Source organism: Azolla caroliniana, unplaced genomic scaffold, assembly GCF_043228905.1.
Source record: "Azolla caroliniana isolate FFs.n. ecotype wild unplaced genomic scaffold, voAzoCaro1.0.p SCAF_69, whole genome shotgun sequence".
In the NCBI taxonomy this organism is placed as follows: Eukaryota; Viridiplantae; Streptophyta; class Polypodiopsida; order Salviniales; family Salviniaceae; genus Azolla; species Azolla caroliniana.
Genome location: NW_028230504.1, coordinates 61,042 through 72,339, shown reverse-complemented (window position 1 = coordinate 72,339; position 11,298 = coordinate 61,042). Strand labels below are relative to the sequence as shown.

The following is an 11,298-nucleotide window of genomic DNA, read 5'->3' as shown; positions in this document are numbered from 1 at the left end:
CGCTACGTGTGTCCGAGAAGAGAGAGAGAGAGAGAGAGAGAGAGAGAGAGAGAGAGAGAGAGAGAGAGAGACAAAGACAGAGGGTCTAATCCACTTGAGATGGTGGATGATATAACATTATGTCCGAGTAGTGTGAAACGGACCCTATCTGTTGTTATAGATAGTGAAGGGTGCAAAACCGAAGGCTTATCTGTGAAGGGTGCAAAATAAACACCACGCCTTATCCCTTCTTCTTCCTTCTTCCTTCTCTCAAGACTCTAGAGTACCAGTTTTACACACACACAGAGAGAAGTCTGCATTCAAGAAACAGGGCAAGAAGGAGCCATGGCTGCTGCTTTAGCTTGTTCGTCCTTCCTCATCCTCCCCACAGCTTCTTCCACATCGCAATCACCATCATCTTCCTCGCAATCCCCTCCATCCTCGTCTCCTTCCCTATCTCGGAGCTCCCTGTTCGGGCCGGCCCTGCGCATGAAGACGAAGAAGCCATACCTGGGCCGCCCAAGCACCGCGCCTGCTTCATCCCTTGCAGTAAGGGCGGCCGTCGACACTGCGAAGCTGGAGAAGTTGGGGGGTGAGATAAAGTCCCTAACCCTGGAGGAGGCACGGAACCTGGTTGATTGGCTGCAGACCGAGCTCGGAGTCACTGCTGCCGCCTTTGCTCCTGCTGCTGCAGCCGCGCCTGGTGCCGCCGCCGCAGTGGCTGAAGCTGCCCCTGCAGTCGAAGAACAAACCGAATTCGATGTCATCATCGATGAGGTCCCCACAGCTCAACGCATCGCAGTGATCAAGGCTATCCGATCCCTCACTAGCCTTGGCCTCAAAGAAGCCAAAGATCTCATCGAAGGCCTGCCTAAACCCCTCAAGCAAGGCGCCACTAAGGAAGAAGCTGATGAAGCTAAGAAACAGCTAGAAGCTGCTGGAGCCAAGTGCTCTGTCAAATAAGAGGTCAAATTGCACTCAAATCTTTCCTTTGGTTTTATTTATTTTTTAATTCGTGTGTTTTACTGGGTCTTGTAATGGCTTCATGTGTCAATGTGTCAATGTGTCCGTGTACACAGTTCACGTGTCCATATGTCCTCAGTGTGTTTCACTGGGTCTTGTAATGGCTTCATATGTCAATGTGTCCATGTATCACAGCTCATGTGTCCATATATCCTCGTGTGTTTTACTGGGTCTTGTAATGGCTTCATGTGTCAATAATGTAACACAGCTCATGTGTCCATATGTCCTTGTCCATGTACGCTCATGTGACCATGCTTGTATGTCACTCACTGTCCATGTCCCTGTTCCTGTTCATGTGTCTCCTTACCCATGTCTCCATGTCCATGCATATGTGTCCATCTTTCTGCGCAGATGGATCTTTGCCCATGTGCCCTTGGTGTACAATTTAGCATTGTCAATATTCAATCCTTTTTTTTTTGCTCTATGGTGTTAAAGCCATCGAACCATTTTTCTTGTTTTGTGTACTGTGTACTTTTGATGTGTGGTAATTTTGTCATATTATCCAACTGATTAAACCTGTTTCATGGGTCATGATGTCGAAGCTCCATACTTTGTTCTTTTGAGCTTTTGAAGATAAAATTGAACCCTTGCTCCATAACTGCCTTGCTGAAGATACTTTTTTCTGCTTCTTGTTTGTTCCATAGATCTACTTCTGGATAAATGTCTTACATCACCATAAATACTACTTGCAATTCTTTTAACATTTCGAAAAGTATGAATGAATATGTATATATATATGATATATCCCTGAGGTTCCATGTTTTGGTTCAGGTTAGCAACGTGAAGACTTCCTTTGCTGAGGCATGACAGAGAGAGAGAAAGAGAGAGACAGCGGCATTATAAGCTCTGAGGAGGATTAGAAAGGAGAAAGAGGAAGAAAAAAGTCAATGAAGAAGGAAATAGATGAAGAAAAGTCACATAAGATTTAGAGTTAAAGGAAATTGGATTCGGCTAGATATGGAATTTTAGAGAACAAGATGCTTACTTCTTTAATTTATTAGCATCTGGATATCAGAGACATTGTTCTACAAATTCATTTCTTTTCTTTTTGTTCCCTTCACCACTGATCTGTTTCTATGTTTCTCGTTGTTGTAATTGCATGTTTTTTCTACTACTTTTTAATCGAGTCTTTGTTTTTTGATCTTTCTTATTGTTTTGATTTGCAAATTATAATCCATAATGCAATTTTTTTTCAATAAATAATGCCTTCCTATCCAAAAACGTGCCCACATTATTTTGATCAAAACGATTGTATCAATCGGCCTTGTCCTGTAGAAGAAGCCACAACTGCAGGTTTTTTTGTTGGTAGAAATAATGTGTAAATTTTGGTTTAACTCTTCTCATATGTATGCTCCTTCTATGTAATGATTGATATGCAATACCCAAATGTTGTATCGTCCAATATCTATAGACTTGAGGCATCAGAGCAACATGAAATGTATTGTGTGGAGGTCAAAACTCTTCTCTTTGGTGGTTCTGTCGTGGAATTAAGCATCTGCTCAATATTAATAAGCAAGCTTTTCATTGGTATGGAACTATTTTTTGTTATAATAGATAGATTTTCCATTGTCTTTAAAGATGAGATTAGAGGCTAGTATGCAAATGTTTTGGTCTATACAGCACCTAATTTTGTATTCAATAAACACATTCAGGACTTATAAGAACAAAGTTTTCCTGGTTTCCTTTTGATACTTAATTAAATTGGATTTAATGATTGGAGTGAGAGTATAAAATTGATACTGGATTTCTCATTAGTTTGACCCACTAGTCTAGTCTCATCAGGTCTGGCATATTTGGCTATTAGAACTATGACATTTTCAACTGAAATGTGTCTTTATACATGTGGCATGATTCACTTCAGTTCACTAGAGAAATTTGTGCAGATTTGTCTTTAAAGACTGATTTTGTCAAAGGTCGAATGAGACATTCAATATCTACTATTCTTTGCACTAATCAATTGCCACGTCTCTCCCCTATATCAAGAGTAATAGGCAGCAATTACAAATCTCTAGACCCAAATCCTAAGGACGTAATGTTATATAAATTTTGAAACCTATGAGACGTGCAATCTCTTCTCAGAAGACCACACCCCAAGTACCTAAATCATTATGAGTGTAACCAATGGCCAAGATTGGAAAAACTATGTTGTAGAGGATGTTCTAGGCATATAATAACGTAACGGTGGATGCATCATCCGGCTTGTATCACCAATTCATTTGATATTAGAGATTAATGATCTATTTTCCCAGAAGTTAAGACTCAAGAACTACATCTGCGTGATATTCATGCCATTAAAGTTGCAATTAAAGTGTACATGGTCTAATGATCCACACAGGAATATACCACAATGATAAGCATTGATGTTAATAAATATTATAAGCTACAACCACGATAACTTGAATACTAGATTTTTTTGTTCTGATCTACACTGGAATACAGCAACATGATAAGCATTGATGTTACAAGATACAAGTTAAAAGACTGTCATCCATTATCACAAACCTCAAGAAGCAAACCTTGTCTATATGTGGGCAAAATATGCGATTTCTTGAAAAAACTGGTTTCACTTTCCATCAGACAAAGATTCATCCACAAGCATTCTAAGAGGTTGCCGGAGCTTCGTGATTTCAGAGAAAAGCTTACGCCGGGATCCGATGGCACTTACACCCATCTCCTTGAGGTCGTCCATGGTTAAAAGAGGAAAGACATCATTTGTGACTTCATGGTGCTGAAATACTGAAGAGTATTTCTCGAGTCCAATTTTTTTCAACCAATCTCTCACCTTATCATCAAGGGGCGGTGGCGGCACAAGACATATAGAGGGATGTTGCAAGATTAGTCGTTCGTGAACATCACTACGAGAGGGTTCCTCCCTCTCTTCAATTTCATCTTTAGGCGGGGATTGTATGATATCCTTTGGGACATGACCGCTTCTATTCCTAGTCTTGATCACAGTCATGGTCTTGGCACTGGCAATGGTCTTGGTCTTGGCATTTGACTTGGTCTTTATGTTGGCATTGGCATTGGCATTGGCAATGGTCTTGGTCTTGACATTTGTCTTGGTCTTTATGTTGGCATTGGGCTTAGTCCTGGCCTTGGGATTGATCTTTGTCTTGCTCTTCATCAACTTTGTGGATGGGATTTGTCCATCCAAAACCTTGAGAGAGTCCTTCTTGAAGCTCAATCCAACTGGCTGGATATCATCATGATTGGACATTGTGAGTTGACTTCTAATAGTTCCTTTCTCAGTGCCAGAGCAAGCACCATCAGCAGCTTCTAAGAAACCATCTGTGACTCCGGACATGTTCTTACAATACATCAATCTATGGCTGTGATTTTCTTGAGAATGATGAAGTGATCGATCATTAAACTCATTTGGGTGAATATTATCTTCGCAATCATCAAGTGGATAACGGTTATCTTCACACTGATGATGATTAAACTCATAAGGGTGACTCTTTTCTTCAATCAAATGAACTGGGCGATGGTTTTCTTCATGAGGGAGATGGTTAAAGTCATCAGAATGAGGGTGTGTTGTTTGATGCCTCTTAGAGAAGTTGCCCTTGCTAATATAGGCTCTCTTGGATACTTTCTTACCCCCAATTTTATCAACGAGGGCTAATTTGGAGAAGGAATCATCATCATTTTCATCAAAATCACCATCTTTACCACGTTTATTAATCGATTTAGGGATGTGTTTGAGTCTTTCACCTGATGACGATGACGGAGAAGGAGGAGGAAGGAGAACAACAGAGGGGACCAGTTTAATGCCTTCTGCTCCTTTCCTTTTGAGGAAACAGTCGTTCGAAGAAGGATTGCTATGAGGAGCAGTATATACCCCAATCTCGTTCAATCGGACATTTGGGCGTCTCTGGCGTTTCGAAATGGTTGGGAGGGAGTCGACAACAGATGCAGGAATGGTGGCTTCCATCAACGGAGAGGGGGGTGAAAATAACGTCTCCACCATCTCTTCTTCTTCTCCTTCTTCTCCTTCTTCTTCTTCTTCATCCACCATCATGATTCATGTGCAGAGAAAGATATGAGAGAGTTAGCTTCCTGCCATTTTACCAATGCTTCCTTCATTGACTAGGTATTGTATGTACAATGTACATAATACATATATGTGTATTTGTTTCACGTGTCCAAAACCATGGTACACTCCCTAGTGGAATGAGAGCGGACAACGACAACAACGTGACCTCTCTTGGCCTTCCATTGTCTCGTCTTATACAGTATAATAGGATTCATAAACCCGGAGCTTGGCCTACCATGCAATTTGATCGTTGACCGAGTCCTTCTCCACAATATGTACTCATGGATTGTCGAGCATGTAGCATTTGAGGGGTATGGATGCATCATGTGTTTTGTGTAGATGAAGTGATATACATATGGCTTTAACCTAGTGACTCTTGGTTATTATCGTTAGGAGCAGACAAACTACTCCACTATCTTAGATGGTTTAGAATAGGCATGTTAGCTAGCTAGACCACAATAATGGATGAATGTTGTGTGGATACGTAGCTTTAGGGTTATCGCATATCAATGGCAAATTGCTCTTGTGAACCTCATATTTGTCCTTTGTTGTGGTTTGCATTAATTAGTGTATAACCTAGATGATCTTCATTTCTAAAAAGGGTGTTTATCACATTAAGCACCTAACAACAATCTATGGCTATTTGATGTCATCTATGAAGGGTGATAATTGGTGCAAATTGTGTCTATCTCCCAAAGAGATATATGGCATAAAATAGAGGATTCGGTCCATGGTTAGGTGCATTTTCCACTACTTGAGACACAAAATAGGTTGCAATATTGGAATTGGTTGTTGTCTCTAAATATGTACCCATGGATAGAGCAAGCAAGGTACATATGTTGCTTTGTCCCACTCCTTGGATAAAGCAATATGATGATCACCAATGGATAAATAAGTCACAATATTGTGGTTCGCTAGAATTTTGCACACTACCTTGTCGTTAAACGAAAGACTATTGTTGCTTACTTTCCTTTTGGCCAATCTGCGCTCTTTATCTTCGAAGACAAACTTGAGGTTCCGATGAGCGAGCTGGTGGTAAGTGAGCCACTTCATCGGTACCTGCCCATGAATTCGTGTTCAACCAACGGTTAGCTAGGATTGATGACACTCCCTTTGTGCCGATGTTGCGCTCACAAAAGACTGCCCGTAGTTCTACTATTCTCATGGCATTTGCCTACTTGGGTTTTATTACTCACAACACCTTTCTCATTGTTTCTAATACTCCATTTTGATAAGTATTTTTGAATATTTGGTCTCATTCTGAGAGTCGCCTAGCGATGCATCCAAATTTTCAATATCTATATTTTTTAATATTTTTGGGATTAGGGAACATAGATATTAGAGTAGAATCACAATATTGTGGTTAGCTAGAATTTTGCACACTACCATGTTAAACGAAAGACTATTCTCATGGCATTGCTTTCTTCAGTTTTATCACTCAACTCCATAATTTCCATCAAGCCATTTTTCATGGTCGTTTCTTCAAACACTCTTCGAGGCAAGAATTGTATCATTGTCTCTAGCTACATGGCATTTCTATCGACAATTTTCAAATTTTCTTTCAATGCTTTTGAGTGGAACTTTGTACATTAGTATATTTTGCGGGCTTTAACCTTGTCTTGAGGTTCTCCATGAATAATATGTGTTACTATAATTAATAAATTGACACATTCTCTAATGTATATGGGTCACCTTCACAGATTTTGTTGACTACATTTCCATCATATTGTGCTCAAACCAAACCCAAGATACAAGGTAGATAACAATATATGAGCATCCAGAAGTCTAGGTAGTTAATGAGGCTTGTGAATTTAGAGTTTGTCCATCTTTGATTGATTAATCCAGTGTTAAATTATGTTATTTCCTAGCAATAATGAAATTTATAGCCCAAGCACGTATGCATCAATGTCAACTAATTCTAAAACATATCAAACATATAACTATTTGGTCTCCATTGTCATCACTTGTATGCTATTGTAGTTTCACGGGACATTTGTAATAAAAAGTCATTGAAATGAATATGTACAACTAGAGGATAATGCAAAAGCATACACAATCTTATATTCCATGTAATATAGTTCCATTTGTTGGCCACTAGACAACTAGCTTGATTCACAAACCATGTACAAATGTGGGTAGAAAAAAATAAGTGGGTGATCTTGACAATGCAAAGACGCACGAATTTGAGCATGTTGATAGCATTCTAATGATAAAGAAATTACAAGAGTGGTTTGACGATCCCAATGGAAAGACATCAAGATAGATGCATGTGGTTAAAACCTGTAAGTTAACATGAACCTATATCATAGGTAATTGATGAAGATTGTGAAAGATAAGCATCCCATTCTTAAATCAAGATGAATGCACATTAATTAACAAACTATGTGAAAGATAATCCTTCCATTCCTTCCATAAAATATAAAGCATCCAGATTTAATTGGCAAAAACTAATTTGTTTGGGACAAATTGTCTAACCATAAACTATTATTTGACCTAGAAATATGTTTAGTTTCCAAAAATCATAGACATACTATGAAGTTTGATCTTCATCAAGACCATCTATGAGCTCTTCAAAGAAAAACTATTGGAAGGCTTTCAAGATTAAAGTAATCTATGTTAACAAGATCAAGAAACATGTATTATCATGGAAAATGAAGTAAAAACCCCAACTCTTTACATGCTAGGCCCAATAAAGCAAAACTTTATGAAGGTAGTTTTTTATTTTCTTCTTCTATAAGCTGTAGCTAATAGATTGGGATTTATTCTACATACAACGGATGGGCATTTGGTAAATAATAAGATCACATACCAAATGCTCCAACGTATGGACACTGACTGGCATGATGCTGACACACTTTTAGTCAATAGCTTCAATGATGTTATCTACTTATGAACAGGGCTTATGTAAACGGTGTGAGAGAAGAATGCTTAATAGGAAGAGAAGTTGAGGCAAGAGCTGGCTGTTGTAATGGCTCCTATCTAATAGGCTATATAATACCATTATGATCAATATATTGAATATATCTGTTTTGTTGCACAAGATGAACCTAATTTTGAATCATTAATCTGACAAAGATTCTGCCTGTCCGATTGCCAACTTCAAATCCAAATGAAAAGTGCACGAAGAACAAACAATAACGTCTACATAGATATCATATTTTGGCAATGCAATTCCAGAACAAAAACCCCATAAAGGCACAATGATCAAACCCTAGGGTAACTTTCCTTTTCGATGATTAACATGTATGAATTAGCAAGCGATGTAACAAAAATGGTATCATTAATGGATTAGTGACAATTAACACGATAGTATAGATATAATCCAAACTTAATTAAGTTATGATAATCAGAACAGAACGATGTCAAAAAGTGTATTATATTATTCCATGTAGCAGAGAAAAGCAGCACTACTACAATTTAGCCAGTAGCAAAGTATTTCCAAACAAGATTTTCATAGTCCCAACATGAAAAGCATTACTACGAGAACTTAACATAAAAAGACATTTGACTTCAGAAAATCCCACCACGGAGACGGAGCACTAGATGAAGAGTGGACTCCTTCTGGATGTTGTAATCAGCCAGGGTCCGCCCATCTTCAAGCTGCTTCCCAGCAAATATGAGCCTTTGCTGATCAGGCGGGATCCCTTCCTTGTCTTGAATCTTAGTCTTAACATTGTCAATGGTATCAGAACTCTCTACCTCTAAAGTGATAGTCTTCCCCGTAAGAGTTTTCACAAAGATCTGCATACCTCCACGAAGACGTAGCACTAAGTGAAGAGTGGACTCCTTCTGGATGTTGTAATCAGCCAAGGTGCGTCCATCCTCTAGCTGCTTCCCAGCGAATATGAGTCTTTGCTGATCAGGGGGGATCCCTTCCTTGTCTTGAATCTTGGTCTTAACGTTGTCAATCGTATCAGAACTCTCAACCTCTAGAGTGATGGTCTTTCCTGTGAGAGTTTTCACGAAGATCTGCATACCTCCTCGAAGACGAAGCACAAGGTGGAGTGTGGACTCCTTCTGGATGTTGTAATCAGCCAAGGTGCGTCCATCCTCTAGCTGCTTCCCAGCGAATATGAGTCTTTGCTGATCAGGCGGGATCCCTTCCTTGTCTTGAATCTTAGCCTTAACGTTGTCAATCGTATCAGAACTCTCAACTTCTAGAGTGATGGTCTTTCCAGTGAGAGTTTTCACAAAGATCTGCATACCTCCTCGAAGACGGAGCACAAGGTGGAGCGTAGACTCCTTTTGGATGTTGTAATCAGCCAAGGTGCGTCCATCTTCTAGCTGCTTCCCAGCAAAAATGAGCCTCTGCTGGTCAGGCGGGATTCCTTCCTTGTCCTGAATCTTCGTCTTAACATTGTCAATGGTATCCGAGCTCTCAACCTCCAGTGTGATCGTCTTCCCAGTGAGTGTCTTCACAAAGATTTGCATTCCACCTCGGAGGCGAAGCACAAGGTGGAGGGTGGATTCCTTCTGTATGTTGTAATCAGCCAAAGTGCGGCCATCCTCAAGCTGCTTACCTGCAAAGATAAGCCTCTGCTGGTCAGGCGGTATGCCCTCCTTGTCTTGGATCTTGGCCTTAACGTTGTCTATGGTGTCGGAGCTCTCGACCTCCAGCGTGATAGTCTTGCCAGTGAGGGTTTTCACAAAGATCTGCATGCCGCCACGGAGCCTGAGGACCAGGTGCAAAGTAGATTCCTTCTGGATGTTGTAATCGGCCAAAGTGCGGCCATCCTCGAGCTGCTTACCTGCAAAGATGAGCCTCTGTTGGTCAGGCGGGATCCCTTCCTTGTCTTGAATCTTGGCCTTAACATTGTCGATGGTATCAGAGCTCTCCACCTCCAGCGTGATTGTCTTGCCGGTGAGAGTCTTGACGAAGATCTGCATGTTTTGCCGCCTTATGAACGAGACAGGAAGCAGGCGAAGGGATGGAGAAGAATATATGAAGGCGTTAGGGTTCTCGAGCAGGGATCAGGGCCGGGGGACGCGGTTAGGGAAGATTTCCTTGCTAGGTTTAGGGTTAGCAGCTACTGCTTCGGGGAGGTGTTAGGGTTAGGGTTTCCGTCAACAGGCAGGCGATTGAAGAAGACGAGCAAATATGATGAAGATCGGGGTGGGCTGTATGGCGCTATATATACACATATACTGTGGAAGTTGGTCGGTGGACAGTTTGCCACGTGGCGCCGTGCTACCCACTCTTCGCTCCGCCGTTGATTTCTGCCAAAGACTTCTTTTTTCTTCTAGAACCTTCTAGAGAACTCCTTCATTCAACGCTTTCTACTCTCGAATTACATTAGGGTGGGGGGTTCTCCCGGTTGAAAGATAACAATCGCGGGTCTGTCCATGTGCCCGGACAACCACCGGGCGAATTACTAGGCCTTATAACCATTTCAAAAAATGGATTGCTTGATGAACTTTGTAAATCAAACGAGTTGATGGTAAAACATTTATAACTCTACCAATTAATTTCCTCGTTTTTCTCAATAGTATAACAAAATAGCCATTGTCAATCAACACAGTGGGATCAACTGTATGGTCTTCCATAACTTTCCCATATTGCAAATTCACTATGCTTGTTTCATACTACCGTCAAAATATTTGTTCATTCCTACTGAGGTTAATACAAGGGCCAAGTTGACCATTTAAATGGTATATTGAGTGTGGTGTGTAATTCTTAAACTTATTAGTTTAGCTTTCTTTGACAACCTTTTTCCCCATATCGGAACAATCTTTATAAATCGACGAGTGTCAACAATGAGACATTCAAGAGCCAAAAAAGAGGTCTTCATTACAAACCCTTAAATGATAAAATCACTCTTATATACCGTTAGGCCTAATTTTCTTCTTCTCCTTGTTCCTTGAATTTTCAATTGTCATAATAAAGCTCATGATAACACTTTTAGTTTAAGCATTCTCCATATTCATGCAAAACTTGATACATACATGAAGATCATAGGTTTGATTTCAATTGTCTATTTATAATCATTTTAGATTTGATTTGTAACTTAGCATGGATTCTATTGTATCCAAAAAATTTACTCTAGGCAATTGAACTTGAATAGAGTGATTCGTTGTGTGGGATCTCAAAAACTTTTCTTCATGACCTCACTACTAACCAACACATGTCCCTTCCTTTAGTTTACGATATTAGGTCTAGTAAAAAGTGATAAATTTGGGATGATTTATATATTATGTTTCCTTCATTCAATACGAATTGAATTCCACCAACGAACCACAATGGCAATGTTGCATCTCACGAAGCA

The 11,298-nt window shown here is 40.0% G+C and overlaps 3 protein-coding genes across 3 annotated transcripts; 1 reads left to right on the top strand and 2 right to left on the bottom strand.

Moving 5' to 3' along the window:
• The first annotated feature begins 291 nt into the window (after positions 1–291).
• On the top strand, positions 292–2,145 carry LOC147849406 (uncharacterized). Its single transcript, XM_087337563.1, has 2 exons — positions 292–945; positions 1,774–2,145. The coding sequence occupies exon 1, from the start codon at positions 325–327 to the stop codon at positions 940–942; it is 618 nt and encodes a 205-aa protein (XP_087193689.1). The 5' UTR covers positions 292–324; the 3' UTR covers positions 943–945; positions 1,774–2,145.
• A 1,109-nt stretch (positions 2,146–3,254) lies between these two features.
• LOC147849405 (uncharacterized) lies at positions 3,255–5,050 on the bottom strand. Its single transcript, XM_087337567.1, has 2 exons — positions 4,714–5,050; positions 3,255–4,620 (listed from the first exon to the last, which is right to left on the bottom strand). The coding sequence occupies exons 1-2, from the start codon at positions 5,018–5,020 to the stop codon at positions 3,566–3,568; spliced, it is 1,362 nt and encodes a 453-aa protein (XP_087193693.1). The 5' UTR covers positions 5,021–5,050; the 3' UTR covers positions 3,255–3,565.
• A 3,309-nt stretch (positions 5,051–8,359) lies between these two features.
• Positions 8,360–10,089, bottom strand: LOC147849404 (polyubiquitin-like). The gene has a single exon (XM_087337568.1). It carries the CDS (start codon positions 9,920–9,922, stop codon positions 8,546–8,548), a length of 1,377 nt encoding a protein of 458 aa, XP_087193694.1. The 5' UTR covers positions 9,923–10,089; the 3' UTR covers positions 8,360–8,545.
• Positions 10,090–11,298: the final 1,209 nt, after the last annotated feature.